This window comes from Acanthaster planci, linkage group LG08 (assembly GCF_054643075.1).
Source record: "Acanthaster planci isolate LZ-2023a linkage group LG08, COTS_SCS, whole genome shotgun sequence".
NCBI classification, from domain to species: domain Eukaryota; kingdom Metazoa; phylum Echinodermata; class Asteroidea; order Valvatida; family Acanthasteridae; genus Acanthaster; species Acanthaster planci.
The window spans coordinates 21,989,749-22,013,765 of NC_141784.1; the positions used below are offsets into that span (position 1 = coordinate 21,989,749).

A 24,017-nucleotide genomic window follows, 5' to 3' on the forward strand; every position below is an offset into this window, starting at 1 on the left:
TCAACTAAAAGTCCACAATTTAATTAAACCGATGGGTGTCTTGGTCTGTTTCTGCGCCGATGACATGCAGAGACTTGGTACATCCCATATGGGTTTAATTTTGTTGGCTGCATGTGTCAGAAGCAATAAAAATTGTTTGGAAGCAGTATCTGAAGTTTTAAAAGCAATTTCAGAGGAAAATCAACATGTGTCTCTCAGTTCAGCAGACATTACGGTATTGAACTTCATGTATAAGAAAAATCATCTTTTAATGAGCTTCAACCATCGTTAAACAATTATAGCCCTCTGATACAGCTGATTGTATCATTTATACTTCCAGTTCACTGCTCCCACTTGATTTTGCGACATGTATTATCATCTGGATAGTAAAATTAGCAGAGGTACCAATGAATGTCAATTATCAGTTTGCTCATTATGGTTTGGACTGTGGGGTGGGGATATTAGTCTGTGATATCACAATGTGATGCTCAATGATGAGGCTGACATGCATATGTCTTCTCTTGTGCTATACATAAACGGGTTAGTCTCAGGGAAGTTGAATTTGTGTACAACTCTTGAAATATAATTGGTAAACTTTCATATACTTTATGATTCGCCAGTTTAACTGCAAAGAAAAAAGAACAAGAAGTTGTCCACTGGAGCTTGGTTGCATAGGAATATTGGAAATTTTACTGCGAGTATATGGTGCAAGTCACTGTAATGGTAACTGAGAAAGTTGCAAGTAATAGAACTAAACAGAAATACACTACCATATATACTTTAATATAACTGAAAATATCATTGACTATCTACACAGTGTTAATCATTTTTAAGGACGCAAAACTTCTGCACTAACTTAAACATTATTGGTTGTCCATTCGATTTACATGTAGGATATAAACCTTTCATGCAAATTTAAATGCTATATACCACTCACACAGCCTGCAGTCTTCATGTATGTTGACAGTTTTGGGAATGCAGAATTCTTATGCATTTAGTTCAGTGCTTACATTTACCATGTTTACTGTTTGGTTCTTTAAACCCAATTTTACTGAAAATCCCATGAGTGATGATGATGATTTGTCTTTTCTGGTTCAGCGCTAGGATTTTCCTGTCAGAAAAATTCAAAGAAATCAATCAGATCAAATGTGCTCACTGTAGGTTTGAATTCTGTTAACAAGACTGTAAACTTTGGTGGATTTTTCTGCAAACCTACTGCAAAAGTCACAGACTGCATGCCTTGCTTTGTGTTTTTTGAAAGATCACTTACTCTAACTCTGCTAACATAAAAATCATTACATCTCATTTATAAACCTGACAAGTACATGTTTTATTTTTTGTGTGACAAACAAGACCAAATAGACTATAATTGCTGGATAATATAGATACAGGTTTCTTTCTAAATCAGTTACTTAATAAAAAGTAATAATCTTACCTATCTAACTCAATCATAACTAAAATACTCCAAATAATGTTTCCACAGTATTCATGGATGTTCAAAGTACTGAAGTCAGAGTCTTTCACATGGAGTTATATTAATTTACTAACATGCAAAGAAGCTTGGAGGCTTCCTGGGCACAAACATTTAGAATTTATGTGTGTATTTGTAGAACATGCATGTAATAAAATAAGATGAAACCAATTCTTAATTATGTAGTCAAAATACTATGTGCAAGTACACAATTCACTTATTACCTGCCATTTAATCTACAGCGTATAACCATGCTGTTGTTTGTACTGAGCAAAACTTAATGCCTATATACTTATTCTAAATTTAGGTTTTCAGCACGTCATGCAGCCTTATTAATGCATTGTTTTAGAATACAGATGCAAACATGCCATAGATGTACAAAAACAGTACAAAATCTGGAGTTTTTTATATGTACATGTATGTGTACAAATGTTGATGCACCCACCAGACTTCATTCGTACAGTGAGTTGGCACTCCAGTAAATATACATGCATATAGCTCTGTTGGCTTTCCAATGCAGAAATCTATTGTCAGCAGTCTGTTCAGCTCACAAGGATTTTTTTAAGGGGGGGCGGGTGCCTTTAAGCGAGGAATTAGTTGGGAAATACATGTAACTATGAACATTTTGGGAGATTGTGTAAATATGGTCTGTTTAGTCTCTGTGCTAATTGAGCTGCTGTATTCTGGGTTGACAGTGCTGCATGGTTTGAATGAACCAGGTCTAATTCCTTGGAACTGGAGGGAGTGGTGGTGGGGGGGGAGGTTGAGGAAGGGGTATGGCAGTCTTGGAAGGAGGCAGATATGCACGGGATGCTGGAGGATACTGAGCTGTCGGATGGACGGATTGTCTTGGAGAGGAGAAATCTTCCATAGGGTAAGAATCATGCTGAGTTGGCATGGCAACATTGTCATTTGGAAGGTACATCCTGCTGCCTCGTAAGTCTTGTTGGAGACTCATCCGGTTACCATGGTGATGTTCAATGGTTGGTCTCTTAGGACGTCCGTAGCCATACCCTCTTGATTCATCATCATACACTTTATAACGGCGTGGATCCTGATGCAGATAAATTAATTGTTAATGACTGCAAATCATTCTTGATGACAGGCAGTCCTGATGAATGCCTTTTTATTCAGAGCACCAAACCAAGTAGCCCTTAGGTTAGAACTGTTATTAACAGAATACATGGACTGATGAAAATATCAAGCAATTTCTCCCTGTGTTATAAATTACCTCCAGTATGAATCCCCCAAATTCGTATTTAAAACAGAAGAAAGTGCAGCTTTCTGTCAATGAAACTACATGAATTTCTTTGAAAACTTCTTTATTTAAAAACTGTTTATGCTGTCTGTTCCAAGGAAAGTTTTCACTATCCATTGACAGACATTTGCTTGGATTGTGACGAGATGGAGGCATGCCTGAGAGCTTGTAGGTAAGTACATATGATGTACATTTTGTTTTTACATGTAAATTAGCCTTCCTTTCCATACCTGGAGGTATTGGTCAATTGGGATAACCTCAGGGGCCATGTAGGGCCTGACAAAATTGTCACGGTAGTCTGGTTCCTGACCAAAGTTGTAGTTGCCAAGGGAACGCACCTCTTTACGCATCCTCCTCTGGAATCCCAAATACAATAAAGTACTTTGTATTCACCAATCCTTTTGAAAGAGGTATTTTTACATTCAGGAACCAGTGCTTTTATTTCTTCTCTTTAGTAATGATTCAAAGTACAAATAGAAACTTGTTGATCTCTTATTTAATTTACACTTTAAAATTAATCTGGCTTATATTGAAATCAGGAAACTACATGTATTTGAATTATTGAACAATTTCACAGAGGCATTAATGTGTTTCTAAATTTTAAATTACCAATGGAACAAATATAAAGGATTTTTGTTTTAGTTTCCAAATATCTTCATTTCACCTACCTCAACTTCTGGGAGTTTGCTCATGGCATCAGCAATATATTTACTTTGAGATTCAAATTCTTCTTCAATGAAATCTGGGTTATCTTCCCCTATGTCATTTGGATAATTTAAGTGTCTGGGTTCAGATGATGGTCCAGGCCTGAGATAGTCATCTTGGTGAAGAGACTTTCAAAGAGCAAGGAAAAGAAAATTGGTTAAAATGCTGTGGAATTATTGCAATGCAATCTTGTTGCCTCCAGAAAGCTGCAGAAATTAAACTTCAATACAGGAATAAAGTGGTAAAAACTGTTTTGGCTGCAATTAATGTGCAGTAATACATATGCACCTGACATGCTATATCTGTTTTTCAACTTTGTACATATGGTGCTCAATACCATTTAAGCTGAATCTCACGGGAACATGGCATTAAATATCCTGTATTGTCATAAGAAGAGTCTAATTTGACTATTTTTTCACCTTAGCCAGCTGTATGCAAAGCCCAGCATTGCTTGAAGTTCCCTTTTCATCATGTGCATGCCCTCTGAGGTCAGACAGTGAGATTCATTGGTCTTTTGTTACTCTTATGTAATGTTTCTGGCTGGATGTAGTTGTGTTCATTCTAAGTGGATTAGTCCCTCAGTGCAGAGAATGTCAGAAGAAATACCTTTTTCTGTCCAGTAACTGGCAGTGCTAAGAGTTAACTAGCCTTTCAGGACTCTAAAACAGCCACGTCAAACATTCTTGTGCCTGCATTGGTTCTGAATCCACAGCATTTAATTTGTCTACCGTATATCATAGATATCCTTCAACTAACCTCTCTGACCAGAGACTGTCTGCTGTCTTGGGACCTAGTTTCAACAGTGATGGGATCCCAAACCTCCTCATCCCTAACAAAGCGAGACAAGTCCCTCTTGACTGGATAAGATCTCAGGGAAAGCCTCTTAATATTCTTCTTAGTTTGGCGATGGTAAAAGGTGAAACACAGTAGAAGGCCAACACAAATGATGACAAGACTGGCCACTGAAGTCAAACTGATAACCAGGATGAGTGTGTCTGACAAGCCTGTAAAGAGATGGATAATGGTGAGTCCAATATGTGGTTATTCTGTCACAATGTTTAACCCTAAAAGAGCTGGGGGTGGGGTGAGGTGGGGGTGGAATTCGCCCCCTCAACATTTTGCCTGATATCACTGCAGTGTATTTTTTTTTGGCATTTAGCCTTAAACAGATTTAGAGTAATGCAGTCATTTTGACTCCAGTTTTGTGAAAATAGACATACTGTTCTTGTGTAGTGTGCATTTTTCTGAGACAGGCCAGGCAAAAATGTTTACTTTTTTGACTGTGGTGCTCAATGCAAGCAGGCTGGCATAAATGTGGCCTTGAACTTAAATGACAACAAAACTGTACCTCTAATTGATGAGTTCAAACTTCACACTTGTAATGATAAGGAGTGTTTTTTTATATGCATGCCAAGTTCCAAAAGAATATTAAGCGAGACACAGCCGAGTTTTTTTTTTGGGGGGGGAAGAATCTGACAACAACAAACAGACAGGGTAGAAATTACTGTATTCCCCCTACTCAATTCTAATTACTCTATTACTTAATTACCCCCCTGCTGTCTGACGGGCCAAAATAAAGAAAATAACAGGGCTCTTTTAGGGTTAAATGAATTTGGAAGAGACCAACCTGTCTGCTCTGCCTCCTCGCATCGTAGGCCTGTGTAACCGTCTGGGCAACTGTCGTCAATCAGAATGCAGAAACGTGGTCAGAATTATCAATAGCACTGATCAGATTAAGTGTATTTGCGAGTTTCTTGTTCTGGTTGTCAAGGTACTTTGAACCCCTTTCCAGGGCACATTTGTTTAAAAGAGAAATGTGGTGAGCCATTTCACTCCTGATAATTAAATCTGACAATTGAACAAGTTGCTTGTCTACTCGTCAGTACTTCAGTCAAGATCCATTCATCACCTTTCTTTTCAAGAAGTGTAAGTGCGTTAATAATTTTATCTGCCAATGAGATAAGCAGAATACAATGTAGATGTGTAATAAATAAAAAGACTAAAATGATGGATACCCAAAAGATGCTCATTTTTTTTATTGACCAGAAAGAAAATGATTTATTTCAAGTTCTTTGTGGTACGCTTTCAAGTAGTTACCTGCATATTTGCTCCCCGGTTTCATAGATATTAACACAGGATCCACCATTGAAACAATTTGACGAAGGGCAAAATTCTGAAACGTGAAAAATTAGTATGGTCATTTTTATTAAAAACTGTTATCCTTACCTTTACAGAAGAGGTTTTGTTACAAGCTTTTGATAGAGGGGGCTCATATACCTATATGTGGATAAGCAATGAGCAATCCATTTATGGAAAGTAAAAGCCTTAGGTTCGGTTTGTCCATAGTTGTCATGTTGGGGATTTACTTTTCAATTTACAACTCCACTAAAAACTCAAAGAACTGGCTTTTAAAGAGGATGTTCAGCATGTATGCAAGTCCATTCCCTGACATTTTGCTGCAAGCAGGAGCCCTCTGACATGCTACATCTTCAAGGTTAACTGATGAACTTTACCTTCACAGATTCTACCAGGCTTTAGGATGACTTGAGGTGATCTATCAGCAAATCCAATGCGGCACTGGCAGCTATAACCTTCGGGTCTGGTGTCTGTGTCGTAACAGGTGGCATTACGGGAGCACTCAACGTTAGATGTGGAACATACTGACGGCTTTGAAACTGTTAGAATGATCAAGTAAGAGCACATATATTAAGCTGCAGTAAATCAACTTAATATTAAGCCATTTCAATTTTATTTGTGCTTTATTCCCCAAGTTCTGACAGCTATTATACTTTGTTAGCTTTGCAGTTTACTCAGACATAACACAAGCATTGATATAAATATATTGTTTTAAATATATTATTAGGATTTCCCTTGCAACCATCCTAATTTTTGGCCAGTATTTGCCTGAATGGAACACCAAAATCATTGTGATATCTTGTACAGACGTGATGATTACTTCAGTCTCTGAAGACGTGCATGTATGAAGTGTGCTGATTTTGTCAAGATTCCTGTCATCAATGTATCAATCACTAAGAGTTGGTGTCATGTCATTTCCAAAATGTTTTTTGCTAGGGGAGAAAAATGGAAATCATGGTTTCTTGCTTTGTAAAGCTTTCATTATAACAGCATAACTCCTCTTGTGCTTGTATTTGCTTTGTGTCATTACCAGTACAACTTCTGCCTGGTCGTCCTGGTGTTGCTGAAACATCTTGAAATCCTGCATGACATTGGCAGGTAAATGACCCAGGGAGATTGATGCATGTAGCATTGGAGGAGCAGTCATTGGTATCTGATAGAGCACACTCATCCAGGTCTAACAAACAAGAAACAACAGCTGGTAAGTTCTGTCATTTTATGCTATTCTTCAAAAAGAGGTTGCATGTATGACATGCATACCCAAACGTGCTTGGACAAAAATGCCCAAGCCCTGTTACTTTTGTTCTGGACAAAGCTGTGTAATTTGTGACCTTCACTGCTGCTAACCTGTGCGGGCTATAAGGCATACCTGCGACTTGTACCTTGTAGTTACAAGTTGCCTTCTGCACATGTTGTATGTGTGAGTTATAAGTAATGTACGGCTTAAAATATATATAACATATTTGTTATAATCTGTTTTATACCTGATGCAGCTTGCTTGGTATGCACAAGTTATATATATATGTACTGCTAATTATTAGTACATGTCATAACCCACTTGTATGACTTGTACAAGTTATAAGTTGTGTGTAGAGTTGTATACAAAAATGTCATGGCATGATTTTACGTCAGTCTGACAAAGTAAAATGGGGACATGTACACAAATGTGGTTTATTCAGGCGTTGTATGAACCAAAATACTTAATATTGGAAGCAGTGAAGGAATAATTTCATTCGTTGTAAGAGATTTAATGTTTGATTTAGTAGAACATTTTCCTGGTGAAATTATTCTTCCCTTTGCATCCATAAATATTCATTATAGTAACTCATGTGTATGCCAGACTTGTATTAAATTGTACCTGTGTACAATTTACAAGCTGATAAAATATTATCCAAAAACACAAATTACAATGTGTATGTTAAACTTAATGTGTACGAATGCCTTATTGATTATAACCTAGTCATATAGAGTCGTTATGGATGAGGTACAAGTTATACCTGACTATAACTTGTATGTACACTTGCAAACATACTTGTATATGACTTGAATCTTGTGTGTGCATCCTACAAATTATAATCCAGAAGTAACAGAGAAGATACATGGTTGATTTCAGACTTTGATTTACTGGTCTAGGTGTGTTTCTGTAACTGGTGATACTGAATGGCACAACATTTGTGAAATCCATCATTTTAAATGTTTTCCATAAATAACCTTGCCCTCAGTTTACCTGGTACCTTGGAATTAGATAAACTCAATAAGTTTAGCTTTGAAAAAAGCTAGAAAATGGTTTTTGTTCTTTAGATTAAGAAACAAATTTCATGCAACTCTCTGAGTAACTAGTCTCTCAAAGAGGCTTTGCGGTAGGGATTTTCGTTGGCTTATGTCAAACTTCTAACTAACCTGTCACTGTACTTGCAGCTACATCTACTGTGATATTTAGACTTCCTGACTTAGTACTCTTCATGTAAGCTTCTTCAAATGCTGATTCAAGAACGGTAGGATCGTCAGTAGATTCATCTTGAGTATTGTTAAGGTGTGCAATGTAATCAACAACAATGGATCCATTCTTAAATCCTAAGACCGTACTCCCAAGGTATCGTTCTGCAATAGCTGGACTGCTTGTCAGGTAAATACTGTCAATCTGAAATAAAAAGTTGATGTTTTCAAGAAGCATATGGTACAGTACAGAGTGCTGATTTAAACTTAAGCTGCAGTCAATAAAATATCATTCACTAGCAAGTATCCTTTCAAAGCATCTCAGCAAGTTTTGTGAGTTTGTCTTTAATGTCCAAGATTGATAATGACATAGATTTGGAGGTTACCGTATTCTTGTTTTGAGTATGGATGTCTCTTGGTGACAGATTTCATGTACGTGTACGTGTACTAAACTAAAGAACTGAATCAAAAATGTCAAAGATTCCAATTTTCTGTCCTTACTTTTCTTTTCAAAATTTGTGTGGATGGTGTATACACGGCTTTCCTTTTGTGCAGGATACCTGTTTCAGTTACCTTGATTTACGTTGATAGTTTTTAAGCGTGCTACGAGATTTATGCTTACCGTCTTTTCCATGCTGGCTGCCATTGATTTAAATGTTTCTGACGAAGGATCTTGTAATTCTTCAGTGAAGTCTGCTGGTTGACTGTCAATCTGAGTGATTCGTAAAGTTCCACTGAATGACTGTGATGCTGTATGGAAATTGCAAAATTTGAGACAGTGGTAATTGTTAATAAAAAAACTTTTCCCAACCAAAATATTGGCGGAGTTGTAATGACCTGAGTTCCATTTCTTGGTGATTCGACTCGAATCCCAACAGGTAAATGACTCGACTTGAGTAGGCCTATCTGCGACCAAATGACTCGACTTGAGTAGGTCTATCTGCGACCAAATGACTCGACTTGAGTAGGCCTATCTGCGACCAAATGACTCGACTTGAGTAGGCCTATCCGCGACCAAATGACTCGACTTGAGTTGGCCTATCTGCGACCAAATGACTCGACTTGAGTAGGCCTATCTGCGACCAAATGACTCGACTTGAGTAGGCCTATCTGCGACCAAATGACTCGACTTGAGTAGGCCTATCTGCGACCAAATGACTCGACTTGAGTAGGCCTATCTGCGACCAAATGACTCGACTTGAGTAGGCCTATCTGTGACCAAATGACTCGACTCGAGTAGGCCTATCTGCGACCAAATGACTCGACTTGAATCTCTCATGGAGACTCGAATACAAACTTATAAGACTAGAGTCTCAATAAAGTAAAAATCAAAGTTTTAGTTGGCTAGATACCTGTCACCCTAATTTACTTTCAGTATGTCCAAATGAAATAAAAATTTTAAAAAATGACTCACACGTAGTTGTCCTGTTATTGTATTTTGTGAAAAAAATTGTGACTCAAATTGACTCGAGCTTGGTACTTGATGACTCCACTACATAAAGTGACTTGACTTGACTCAAGTCAGTGTTAAACTGACTCGTCTCAACTTGAGTCACCAAATTTAGTGACTCGTTACAACACTGAATATTGCTACAAGTTGTGCAGAAAGGCCCAAATATATTTGTATGCAATTGCTTGTATGTTCGTGGTTATTTCAGAAGTTTCAGTTGGGAATAAAAATATTATTCACATTTGTTATACCTGATCTTTTGCCTTGAAACTGCAAGTACAATGGCAGTTCTACTCACGTTCACATTGACCATCAGATTCAAAAAACTGCGGTAAACAAGAACACGCAAAGGCTCCCTGGTCCGTAGTGACACATTGGCTGTTTGCTTTCTCCGCACAAGGATTCGAACTGCATGGATCTGGGAGCAAAAAATTTATATAAATTAAAATAAATAATAATATGATGTTGCAGTTTTAATGAACTACTCGTATGAGCATATTTTCTACAAAAATGAAGGATTATTTGATATGTATTCTCTATCAGACTAATATTAATTTCAGTCATTGTACTGCTCACTGTTTGTCGTTTCAATGTTTGAAGTAGACTGTGACTCTCCAGGGGGTACCGTTGTTGGATTATTTGATGGTAGACTTGTTTGTGTCTTCTGCTGTGGACTTGTTCTGGCATCACTTGGTTGAACAGTGGTCTGCAACTTTGGTTGTGGACTAATTGTGGGATCTCCAGGTTGATCTGTTGATTGTAACTTTGGATTTGGGCTGGTTGTAAGTTCTTTTGCCTGAGTTTTTGAATCGGTTTGTTGAACTGTTGGACTAGTCATTGATCCCTTTGGTTCATCTGTTTCCAAATTTGGATGTTCACTTGAATCTTCTGTAACTTCATCAACCATAATTGTAGTTGAAAATTCCATTTCACCCAGCATGGTTACTTCTTCTAAAGCAGATGTTGTTTCTTTAAAGGGATTGATGGTCGTCAACTCTTGCTTGAATATTCCTGATGTTTGGTCATCAGAGTCCAGGGTTGTAAATTCAGCAAATGGTGTTGTGTTATCCGGCATCACAGTTGGCTTCGTTATTGCTGTACATGAGATTACAACATGAAATTTGCCATGATACATGTGTATCTTTTTCCAAAAATTCTAGAATTAATGGCTATACAAGATTTGAAAAAAAACCCCCAGAAAACAAAAACATACCTTTGCACCTTGGAGATAAACCATTCCATGTACCATCACACGAGCAGGTAATGCTGGGAGAGCCAATGAGCTTGTAGCCAGGCTGACAGAAGAAATACACCATGTCACCTTCCGTTGGTGCTTTGCCTGCTGGCGTCATATTACTGACTCCATCACTTCCAGGCATCATACCACCAGCTTCACCATTTCCAGGCATCATACCACCGGCTTCACCACTTCCAGGTACTATTCCAGGGGCTTCACCTCCTCCAGGCATCATACCAATGGCTTCACCACTTCCTGGCATCATGCCACCACTTCCTGACTCCATTTCACTGGAACTGTCACCTCTTGACATACTGGATGATCCCCCACTGTCACTGCTGTAGTAGGGATGTCTTGGTATGAATTCTCCAAAGGGAAATCTTAGACATGGTTTGGGCATCATCCCTTCATGTCCACTACCACCAGACATACCACCATAGCCATCACCACCAAATAAATCGATTAGTTCTTGCCAAGGAACAGTTATGTCCCCAAACGAAATGCCGTTTGGAAATATCAATGCTATGTCCTGCCATGGAATTTCACCTGCCTGAAAGTGTACTATCATGTCTATGAGAATTTCTCCACTCCATAACTTCTCCAAGAGCATTTGAATAAGTGGTCGAAGCTGTTCTTGAGTATGTTCTGACACGCCGCCCATGTTAGTTGGCATCCCATTATTTCCTGTGAACATCTGATCGAGCGACCATGGCCATTCCTCAAGACGAGGCTGAAGCCCTGATGGGAACAAACTGAAAAGTGTTTCCCATGGTATGTTTCCCGTATCAAACGGAAGTCCACCAGGAATCTGTTCAACCAGTTGTTCCCACGTTTCACTGCCATTACCAAAGTCAAATAAGCCTGTTGGTATAAGGCCACTCCATTGACCTCCTGAAGGTGGTCTTACACCAGGTATTCCTCCATTCCCTGGATTGTCATTAGGTGTACCTCCATCATCACTCCAATCATCAGGAAAGGAAGGTAACCAAGTGAGTATCACATCCAGCAGATCTTCCCACGGATGACCATTCATTGCTCCTGTGCCAGGATTTGGGTTCTCTTGTCCATTGCCATCCTCTAGGGGACGCCCTAAGAGAAACCCTGAGACTAACCAAGACCAGTCGTAACTTGCAACTGGGGGACCATCCGGAAACATCATGAACAGTACTTCCCATGTAATTGTTTCATTACCTAATGGAATACCATCTGGGAATTGTTGTTGCAATTGTTCCCATGTTAAACTACCATCACCTAAATCAAGGATTTCGGATGGAATCATACCAGTCCATGCCATAGGACGTGGCATATTAACAGCAGGTTCACCAGAAGTACCCCCGTCCTCCAGTGGTAGCCCATTGGGAAATATTGTGAACAGGACTTCCCAGGAAATAACATAATCACCAGCAGGAACACCGTTAGGATATATTTCAAACAAATCTTCCCATGTGACGCTACCATCTCCCAGATTTAGGAAATTTTGTGGCACTTGGCCAGTCCATCCATCACCAGATTCATCATCTGCTATGGGAGGTCCATTGGGAAACAACATAAGCAGTGCATCCCATGGAACAACTTCATTCCCAATTGGAAGGCCATTTGGAAGTCGTTGATACAGTGCTTCCCAAGTCAGTTCTCTGTCTCCTACACCCAGCAAGCTTGTTTGTGCTGCACCAATCCACGGAAATGTGCTATTACCTTGAACAGGTCTTTCAGACGAACGATTGTTCAGAACATCTGATAGAGGAACTCTCCTTGTAAAGTTTCCTACATCAGGCAATCCACGTGGAAACACATTGATAAATTGGGTCACTGATATTTCTCCGTCTGCAAAAGGAACTCCACCAGGAAACAAATCGAATAACTGCTGCCATGGAAGACTGCCTATACTAGTATGGTTAGATGTGGGGTTTCTTCCAGAAACAAGTCCAATAAGCTGAGTGACGCCCTCAAGTGGGCTATATGCTTCTTCGGATGTCTCTCCTCCTGTCCCACCAGGCGTTGTTTCTTCATCATGATCTCCAGCCATCTCCTCATCGTCTTCACCTCCTTCATTTCCAGGCCCCACTTCAGCTTCATGGTCGTCGGATCGTGTTTCACTTTCTTCGCTATTCTCAAAATCAACTTCCCCGTCGTCACCAGGCCTCATATCACTCTCACTCGGTCTTGGCCTCGTACTTTCATCTTCGTTAGTGCCAGGCATCATTTCTTCGTTTCCACCGGTGTTCATGTTCCAGGGCCAGCTATCTCTTTCAGCTTCGAGCCACTCGAAAAATTGTCCGAGTAGTTGCTGCCATGGAATGTCCCGGTCAGTAGAGATCACACTACCATTGCGTCCGTTAGTATCTGGCCTTATATTTCCATGGCCAGGTGGTAAGTTGTCACCTCCATCTGGCCCAGGTCTTACTGGTCCTTCATCTCCAGGCCCGTCTTCATTTCCTTCACCCTCCGGCCTCGTGGTTTCTTCGTCCTCGTTTACAGGAACGGTATCCCCATCATCAGCATCTCCAGGCCCAAAAGAAGGAAAAGTACCATCTCCAAACGGAAAACCATCTGGAAACATTTGGAACATTTCTTCCCACGCCATGTGATTACCATTTCCCAAAGGAATGCCGTTTGGTAATAATGCAAACATATCATTCCATGGAATATCAGGTAAACCTGATGGCATGTTTCCACTCCAAGGCCAGTTGTCATTCCCGTTGGAGATTCCATTGAGAAACAGTTGGAAAAACTCTTCCCACGAAATATGGCCTTTTTCTAAATTAAGAAATGCTATCAGTAAGTCCTCGCTCCACGATGGAAGCCAATCGAAGAGACCAGGATGATGTGGAAGCTGAGGTTCGTGATAATGAGGATGATTCTGTGGCCAATGCCCAACCGGTGGTGGGAGGTCTTCCCAATTGAAATCTTCCCAAGGATCACGCTTTGATGGAACAAATTTACTTAGGCCATTGTTCGGAGCCGAAGGAATGTAGTCGCACGTACCTGCACAAATAGTACATGAATAAATAAAAGTCTGAAATAAGAGTTATGAAATACTACTCAAGCAGCAGAAGATGAAGTGCATTCGAAATCAGTACCCAGTGTTTGAATAGCCACACGTGGTACATGTATTTTGTTTGTAACACTTTGTTGAAGAAATTGTGTTGTCGAAATTGTCTGCAGAAGTGCTTCTGAAGGTGTGTCTGCTTTGGGTGTACTTACGTCTGCACTCTGGAACGAGCCCACTCCACTCTCCTTCAAAGCAGACGATCCATTTTGGTCCAACCACAGCAAAGCCAGGCTTACAGGAGAAAATAACCTTGTCTCCATCTTTGTATCGCCGCCTATACATTCCCTGAATATGGAGCCACAGTGGTGGGCAGAACTTTGGCTTAATTGGTGGTTGATCTGTCGGATATGGATTATCAGAGGTTGGTGTTGGGGGATAAGTATATTCTGGTTTCTCAGTTATTGGAGGCATTGGACTACTTGGCCGAGAAGGCATAGGTGGTCTTGATGGTAGAGTAGGCATTGGAGGTAGTGTGGTTATAAGAAGTGTGGAAGCGTCACTGGGTTCAGTTGTACCAGAAGGTCTAGTTGAAATAGATGGACTGTTTGAAGGCTCTTCACTTATCAGATCCGTAACCCTTGTTGACTGACGTACATTAGGTGAACTAGTGGGTCTAGTCGACATGGGTGGGCCACTGAAAGTCTCGTTACTGATCCTTTCAGTTACTATAGTTGGCTGACTAGTATTGGGCGAACTAGACGGTTTAGTTGACATCGGTTGACTGCTGAAGGGCTCGGCAGTAATCGGTTCAGTTACCACAGTTGGCTGACTCATATCGGCCGAACCAGACGGTTTAGTTGACATCAGTGGACTGCTAAATTGGCTTTCAGTTGGTTGTGTGGTCATCGTTATCGGTTGAGCATCAGCGTCAGTTGTTGCTTCCTGTTGGATTCCTGCAGTAGCTGCGTTTGAAATAGCTGAAACATAAATCAAAACGGTGGTGTTTCATGAATGCTAAATTGACATTTAGGATTATTTTTGTTCAGAATTCACAGAACGTATCGACAGATTGATGTGTCGAAAAGTATTGTAGTAACCCTTTAATCATCCGTATAAACAGATTTCACCTCCACAAACAAAGATCTTAATTGAGCTATTTGATATTAAGAAAAAGGTTATAATTCAGTCTGGTAATTCAGTTCTGGTATGTACCATATCATTAAAGAAAGCCAGCCTTGCACTCAGTTTACATTACCTTGGCAAGTCGGTATGCTATTGCTCCATGTGCCATCAATGCATGTGATTTGCGCGGCACCAATCAGAGTGTAGCCTTCTGAACAATTGTATAAAACAACATCACCGTGGTTGTAGGTTCCTATCTGGGTGCCAAATGTCGGTGTGCCGGGATCAATACAGTTGGCTGTGATCATGACGAAATATTGTGAGGAGTGTAAGCACATGGATTTAACAAAGATCTGGAAGTACTATTTTGAAAATTTATTACAGCTTGCCAAGCCTACGAATTGCATGCTGCAACTTGTTACTGCAAGTCATTTTATTCGCTAAGTTAAAAACCAAGGTGAAAAAGGAAAAAAAAAATGAAACAAAGTAGTTTCCCAACCTGCTGTGTGTAGCAACCATAATGTGAGGTTTGACTGTCAAATTCCGTGACAAATCACATCCCCCAGAACAAACCTTTGAAATCTGGAAATCAGGACATTTATGCACTGGCTCATTTGTTACCAGCATTTCCATTGTTTTCAGTGCAGGTTGCATTTTTTGGCTGTATTGTTGTAGGAAGGGCTTTTTCATTTATCTTAAATCTTTAACTTGATCACAATAAATATAGGTTGTTTACCTCTACATAAAGGCACACTATTGGACCAGTCTCCATTCACGCAAGTGATTTGCTCTGCACCAACCAGAGTGTATCCTTCAGAACAGTTAAAGAAGACAATTTCAGAATTGCCGTAATTTCCTGTTTGACTTCCAAAGGCTGGAGTCCCTGGGTCTGTGCAGTTGGCTGTCATGGGAAAAAGTGAACAGTTTTCATTATTTGGTTTTCAATGTGGGTTCGGACTTTATCTGATAAATTTGGTTGCTTGCCTAGTCACTCGCCTGCCTGTTCATATGCCGACCCGTCTTAAAATTTTGGTGTGAAATGAAGATTTTACCTAAACAAGACGGAACACTATTACTCCAGGTGCCGTCATCACACGTGATCTGCGCTGCACCAACCAGTTGGAATCCAACTGTGCATGAATAAGTCACGACGTCAGCATGCCCATATGATCCTGATTGGCTACCCGAGGTTGGGGTACCTGGATCTACGCAGTTTTCTGCATAAATAACAAAACAATATTAACTCTCCATGACAGAGGCAGAAATAGGAAAATAATGATTTATGGAGTTTTCTGCACTTTCCATCATGGTGTTTTGTGGTATTCTGTTTTCAGCTTTGGGCCTAATCGATGCTCTATCAATTCTACTCCATGGGCACAGTACCAGAAAATCAATAGTTTTTCTCCCAATTTTCATTCCACAAATTGTATACTTTTGCTTGTCCAACAGCAGTCAAATACGTAAAGTGAACATTTTGGCGCGTAAATTCGTACTATTATACGTGGCTAATTAAGACTCCACGTTCCACCAATGAGATTATGTGGACACTATACTTGTAGGACAGCGAAACTTTAAACCAAATGTTATGTTAACTGATGTATGATGCTGATAAAATGCAATAACGTATTAATTTTGAACGAGAACAAAAATCCTAAGTATGCTGAATGTGTTGGACAGCTTTACCGAAACAAGTAGGCACAGGCTCATCGTAGGTACCGCTACGACAGGTTGCGTTCCTAGCTCCCACAAGCGTGTATCCATCATTACATTCAAATGAAAGCGTGTCTCCATTACTGAACGTTCCCGTCGTTTTACCGTTTAATGGGGTACCTGGGTCAGCACAGTCCGCTGAAGAAAGAAAAAAATCGTATCATAAACATTACCCATACTCAATCTCCAGTTTTGAAAAGTAAATCTTGTGTAATTTGTTCAATATATCCCAAGAACTTGCGAAGTAACCGATCACAAATCGAATGACTTCATTTTCACTCAACGTTTCCTGTGGTTTGCCACGTTTCATTTCATTAATATGTCATTTATTTATAACGCAGAATCATGGACTACTAGTTACCTTGGATATTGATTGGGTCTTAATTTGTAACTAACCTTCACATGTAGGTACATCGTTGCTCCAGGTGCCATTGGAGCAAGTAATTGCACTGGCTCCCAACAAGCTGAATCCATTGTTACATATAAATGTCAAGACGCCACCGTTGCCATAGGAACCAGACTGTATGCCATTTTCGGGTGTACCGGGGTCAACACAGTTAGCTATAAAAGAGAAGTTGTTTGAGCATAACTACATTTTTTGTAAAAATTCGTGCTGTTTACATTTGACTGCTGAAAATGACTAGGATCGTGTCTCACGCATACAAATTTATAGTGGTGAAGAAACAAACAGTTTCATAAATATTTCTGTCTTCAGCTCAAAAACAGATCCGTCTTCTGTGTAGTTCATTTCTTGGTGAATAAAAGATCTTTCTTTGTTAGTTTGTGAAATTGGTTCCATGAAATACTCACCGAAGCACATAGGGATATCACGGCTCCAGGTTCCACCCTCACATGTGATTACTGAAGCCCCCACAAGTTCATAACCACCATTACACTCGAATGTTACCGTGGTACCCATGAAGTAAGTCGGAGTTCCCACCTGAAAACCTTGGGTGGGGGTTCCCGGATCTCCACAGTCAGCTAATTAGGATGAAGGAAAGAAGAGTTGCCTACAGTTCAGCATCATTGTTAGCTTAGACTATTTTTCTTACAACACATTGGATGTATTTTAGGTAGCTTCCAAGGAGAAATGAGCAATTAGAGTGTGCTTAAATTGGATGACCATTTAATATTCTTTAAGACGTTTTAATGCTCGCCTTATATGTACATCCCGTGGGAAAACAGTAAATAATTGAGTGGGAACCATTTCTAGATAAAGTAATTCAAATTCTCTAGGTAAACGGCTTCGTGCTTTATCTTGGTTGTCTAGCAGTGTTAGCATGTAGCATGAGGTGAAATAAAGATAAAGGTGAAAAGCAGAAAAATTCTCATGTCAGCAAATAATTACCTCAGTGAGATTAATAAACAGAACTTACGTAAGCATGTTGGAATAGGTAGCGACCATGATCCATCAATGCATGTAATGACAGGAGCTCCTATAAGACTAAAACCCAAATCACATTGGAAGTTGACAGTGGTGTATGCAAGGTAGGATGAGGTGCCAAGTTGGGAACCATTAATAGGAAAGCCAGGGTCTCCACAGTCCACTGTTAACAGAAAACAAGAATGATTTCTCAAGCAATACAAGATGAGATATCTGAAAAGGTTTGGGAAGATCTTACTTCCAAATATCTGGAAGCAGATGCAACAAAATCCCTTTAAACTACAAAAAGGAAGTACTGCTTGAATAGGGTAAAACAAATGGAATATCATAAAAAAGTGGCACTGAAATGCATCAAGTTGAGACAGATTTTTAATTGAAAAAAAAACACACACAGGACGTTCTGTTAAGTGGCATGCATCAGAGATAAAAGTGCAGAACGAAATAAACTACACTCAACTCGCAGTATTTTATTTGCAAACAACAGAGCTAAAACTTTGCAATTTTGACAGTGCTGCGTACAGTGATTTTGAATGATTACAGATGCCGACTTTTTGAATGACTTACTGACGCACGTTGGGACTTCGTGACTCCAGTCCCCAGCGATACACGTGATGATTGGTGCACCAATCAGACTATAACCTGATGCACACTCGAAACTGACTGTGTCACCATCGTCAAAGCTGCTGCCAGATACAATCGATAGATTGGGAGTTGTGACCACTGAACCACAAGACTGAGCTGGGGAAAAAAAATTAAGAAATGATATTAGCGTTCATGAATGTCGACAAACAAGTTAATGTGTGTGATTTTCAAGCTTTAATGATCCGTTTAATCGTTTGTAACCAGTTGTCAAGTTAACAGAAATGCCGGAAATTATTTATTATTAAATTGAACTCAACTCAATTCAATTCTAAACATACTGTTTTGAGCTGTGTCTCTATTTGGCACTTCGTATGGAAAGGGGTAGGATTTATTTCTGAAGCGCAAGCTTTAATACACGGTATCAGTATGTGTCGGCCATCTTGAATTGAAACTGAGGTTAACTTTTAATTTGGGTAATCTGAGAGAAAATAACAAAAACAATATAAAAGTTCATTGCCAGTTTATGGTTATAATCTTTTAAAATTTGTGATAAATTAGTTTCAAATGTTTTAAGTCATATTACGAAAAAAAATTGAAAGTGAAGCTTGGAACCCGAAATAGTCTGGCTCCACTCCCATTAAACATTACAGCGAATATGATAGATTCAGGAAAGAGATAAAAGATGAGTTCCACGTCTATTAAAGAATTCTGGCGACAAATGACTCTTTACCATTGTGTGATGTTGATTGTTGCTTCATTTTTGTTTTTTGCAACACGGTGTATTCTAATGCGTTAGAATGCTGTATCTTCGGCAGAAGGAATACCCATTTTAATTTCCGTTTAGTATGGGTAGAATTTAAAGTATTTAAGTTTAACATTTTTGAAAATAAAGTGCAATGTCAGGATTGAGAGATTATACATTGTATTTTGCATCACGTCTTTAGATGGACGTGCCCTTTATTTTTCATGTTTTATTAAGCTGTTTAAAGGTGGAGTCTATATCCTTGTTTACCTTTCTCCTTCTCTCAACCCTATTGCCTTCGAGAACTCTTAGGGTATTATCAGTTTTGTCAATAAAGCATTCATTGAGCGTTGTGCGGCATTTTGCAACTTCATTATGACAGCTCCAACGTTCTGGCTTCATTGTTATCCGTCTTGTGCCCTAGGGAAACTTGCGATGTTCTCCTAAAAGTATCAAGCGACAAAATACAGTGCATAATAATCGCTCGAGGGACATAATACGATACTATGAATTGATGGAAACGGAGAAATTATTTCTTGTATTTATTGCTGCAATCTAGTTAGCTCCAGGTTTGGTTCGGGTTTGTTTGGGGCATGGTTTGGACACGGTTCGGTTCATTACCACGCGTATACACGGTCTAACGGATCAACTTTGACTTGTTTGAGATTTGCAAACATTGTGAGGCGAAATCCCTCAAATTTAAAGGAATACTACGATCATGATCAGAGAAAAGGAAACGGTCCAGTGGCGTAGCCACAAATCCCCTCCAGGTGCCCCCAATGAAAAAAAGATGAATGGATATTGAACAAGGCTAACAAAAACTTGCCTCAAAAAACACACCACTGAAAGCAGGTGCCCCCCCCCCTCGATAAGATGCTGGTGCCTCCATATGCCCCCACTAGTAAATCCTAGCTACGCCACTGCTCTGGTGGTGGAGCAGGCTAAAGGCACATCAGCGCAAGCTTGCAGGTAACGCAGGTTCTGGACTTGCCTTGGACAATACGACAATAAGCATCCAATCAATATTACAACTGGTATTTTGCATCGGTACTTAATGACATCATTGGCCTAATATGGATTGTAAGGAGGTTGGCTATTGGACTGTTGACATGCATAATGTTGGTGTGAATGCAGTACAACCGAATGTTGTGAGAATTTTGCATAGTCATGCAAACTGAATGTAATGTAGTTTGTTGCATGTTTTCAGCTGTGAATTCTTGGTCCACGCTTTTTATTTAATGAGGACCTCGTTACATCAGTAAATCATTAATTAACTGATCATAGGCCCATCAGCTCACTCTGATCTTGTAGCATACATCTTCAGAAACTTTCCACTGCAGCATCAACATCTTAAGGTGATAGAGCTTTCTCAGCGGATACTCCCAAACTCTGGAATGTGCTTCCGTTGTCTAACAAATGAGCAAAGTCTTTCAATGATTTTGAGAATACTTTTGTATACTTGCGACTACGAATGATTGTGTAAAGGGGAAATTTTTAGTGTGAAAGTGTTTCAACAGTGTTTCATCATTTTTTAGGTATCTGAATAGTTTTTACAACATTTCACTACTTTTCGTCTGGTGCGGTTCTAGAACCATTTTTTGGGGGGTTGAGGGGGACTAGACACTTGATGTACATGTAACCAGTTAACTTTTGCTTCTGCTCTTTACTTTTGGAGAAAAAAATCTAATATATATATTGCCATAATGACCCTGCAAAATGATTACTGACTATTCATTTAATTAAAAAAAATTGCAGAGTCGCGATTCCAATATTGTTGAGCTGGGGGAGGGGGCTTCATTCCCCTGGCCCCGCATAGAATCGGGCCTGTTATTCATTGATGTGACATCTGTATCGGTCTGATTTTTATTCTTCTTGGGTTTTAAATTCTGTTATATTTTAGTTTTCTCTTCGTTTTATTGATGAGCGCTTTGAGGCACTTCGATTAATATTGCGCTATGTAAATGCTGTGCGTGAATTATTATTAAATTATCACTCGGTTCAGCTGCAGCACTAATTAAACTATTTAACGGTATTTCGTTCTCACAAAATGAAAAAAAAAATCAGTACACAGAAAGAATACATACAAAATCCCTGCAGATACCACAATACAAAGGACAAAAGATATATACAAAGGAGAGGGGGAATCTAATAAATGTGTACTCAGTTATGACACATACGGCTCTAACAAAATTGTTTAACTTAAACCAGTAATTAAACGAGGGTGCCCTCTCTGTCTGATGGCGTTAATTATGCCATGTGATTCAAATATCTAAATAGAAATACAAACACCATGAAACGATACATATAGTAATTGCTGATCCTAGACCGTAAAAGAAGAACCAACAGGTGCGTCAAGTCAATACTAATTTGTTCATTTTGTATGTATAGGTGCTTGATTATTGTTTTGGGACCTTGTTTTTCCTATGAAAAAGATAAACAGAGATTCAGTGTCTCCCAGTTTTTACAGGTCGCTGATGGAAACCTAAACATTTGTAACTTTTGTTGGATTTACTGATATACATGTATAGAACATATTAGTTCTATACATGTATATCAGAAGAAACTTTTGGGAACGTTTTATTGGCCTTGTTCTCGGACACAAATAGAAACGGCAGGGATCAAATATCTGTTTACACTTTCTCCGGTTAGTGTAAGATGAGATAGCACTGGACTATTGTGACATGTTGAAGTGGTACTGCGCGGTTGCATAATAAATTCTGTTAAAATTTTTAAGACGAAAACTTTTAAAATCATCAATCAGATCCTATGTTCAATCTTTTTTGAAGGTAACAAATTAGTTTTATTTTTTTATTATTTTTATACCGTCAAACTGACCTACCTTGCGACAGAGTCACCAAACTTGCAAAAGTAGTGATCGCCACAAACCACCACGATCTTGGAAGGTGGTACATTTTAGCGAAGCCCCTCTTTCTTTCTCACTCCGCCACCGCCTTGCCAATGTTTCCAAAATTTCTTATCTGAAGCGGTTTCTTAAGATTCGAAACCAGCAAACCTTTCCTTGCTAGACATTCTCCAACGGTTTATCAAGCGCTTCAACCTCGGAGCAAGGTGGAGATGTCACCAGGATTCGGAAAACTCCCCACCCAGAAGGACAAACACGAAGTGCGCATGTCCATTCTATAGTTTGCGGTTATGTAATTTCATGTTTGCTTTGGATGCTTGCTTTGTTAAGTCTTCAGCTCGCGATAGTCAAAAAGTTTTCACCGGCCACGTTCTTAAAAAGGAAAATGGCGAGTCTAGTCATTTGGGCAAATATCAGTCTTGCCCTACAAAAGCCTGTATGGAAGATTGCTGGATCCAGTACACAAATAACAGGTTGCTGGTTTCAGCGTATTTGACAGTTTTTGTGAGATTAGATCCATGAAACTGACGATACACCTGCAAGTTCCTCGTACTGAGATTAAATTCTCATAAGTTTGTCCATTCAACAGTTACCGTCATTTACACAGTAGACAAAACTTGACGGGAACGTGTAGATAACCATTTTTATTAGGTGAATGTTAATTCCATGACTTTAAATTTATTCAGATATTTTGTGTTTTATTTAAAAAATTATTGCATTTACAGTGAAGCGTTTCTAAAGCCTAGCCATAATGTATTTAAGCTGTTATGGTTTGTGAGTGACTTCTGGTTAATATTTCTCGAAAGTACTCGTTTGATATTGACATAGTCTTGTGAATGTCGCGTCGAAAGTAATAACTTGGCTTATTTAAAAGTGTTCATGACTAAAACAGCCACCGAATGAAAAATGAGCGATAATTGCTACAATTATAATCACAGTTCTGAGTTAACCTTAGTCAGGACGTTAAAATGGGAATGGTAGTGTCACATGCATCTTGCCATTATGAAAGATGATGGGACTCTACCAAGGAAATATGTGAAATTTGCAAATGCGCTTATCCTTGAGTTCATTGAAACCTGGATCTGAACAGTTTCATTCTCATCCTTACATTCCACAGAAGCCTTCCCTATTGAATTCTTGCTTTGCGTTGGCAGGTGTGTACACTGTCAGAACTTAATACTTGAGGCTACTGCTAAATATTCAAGAGTTTGTTTTGCGGATTACCGTTTTTACAGTAGCTAAATAGCGAACAGTTCACCGTTTGCTTCCACAAAACGAGTCGTATGAATAAAAAACAGCAAATGCGAGTGAAGTTCAAGCAAACAGCAAAATACTTATTACCAAGTAAAAGCACTTAGAAATAGCTAAAGCATGAAGTTGTTTAAGTGAAAATTTTCTGTTGCTATTCAACATCTTCTTGTACAAATTGTAGCAAATGTTTAATGCTGGTGGTTGACTGTACTGCCGAGTGGTTTTAACATTATGGCTTCCTTTAGTGGATGTACAGAGACACTCAGGGCAGCCTGGAACTGATGCAAAATGCCTACTTTGCAAGTTGTCATTCATGGTCATTTGCTGAAAACGTAATTCACCGTGTGGATGGAATTTTCGTTTTCCTGCCTCGCGAGGAGTATGAGTGAGAACTGTGTTGCTTTGAAATGGCACCGGTCGCGACAAACAGCCACAAATAATGACTCTTTTACGCAGCAGAAAGTTCTATTGTGAGGCTTTAAGAGTGATTACCAGGATTTGTTTTTGATGATTTGTCTGCCACTGCAGAAAACAGGCAAAATATTTTTGTTAACTTGTAGAACTGCATCATGTGGGTTACCGACGAGGTCTTGAAATCGGTTCACTTGCTTGTATTCAGATTCTTCATAGACAGTTCTTCCTAATAAGGCAAAGCATTTTTTTATTTCTGATTCATAAACGCTGCCATTTTGTGCTCTG

At 39.3% G+C, this 24,017-nt stretch overlaps 1 protein-coding gene across 1 annotated transcript; it reads right to left on the reverse strand.

The window, feature by feature from the left end:
• Positions 1-114: 114 nt before the first annotated feature.
• LOC110974526 (uncharacterized) lies at positions 115-22,248 on the reverse strand. The gene is made up of 23 exons (XM_022226245.2): positions 22,044-22,248; positions 18,445-18,618; positions 17,873-18,043; positions 17,307-17,477; positions 16,893-17,057; positions 16,470-16,634; positions 15,839-16,003; positions 15,523-15,687; positions 14,920-15,084; positions 13,877-14,641; positions 10,649-13,657; positions 10,012-10,530; positions 9,734-9,853; positions 8,608-8,735; positions 7,950-8,190; positions 6,580-6,726; positions 5,927-6,088; positions 5,511-5,586; positions 5,041-5,090; positions 4,170-4,417; positions 3,377-3,541; positions 2,939-3,064; positions 115-2,504 (listed from the first exon to the last, which is right to left on the reverse strand). Exons 1-23 carry the CDS (start codon positions 22,114-22,116, stop codon positions 2,172-2,174), a joined length of 7,503 nt encoding a protein of 2,500 aa, XP_022081937.2. The 5' UTR covers positions 22,117-22,248; the 3' UTR covers positions 115-2,171.
• Positions 22,249-24,017: the final 1,769 nt, after the last annotated feature.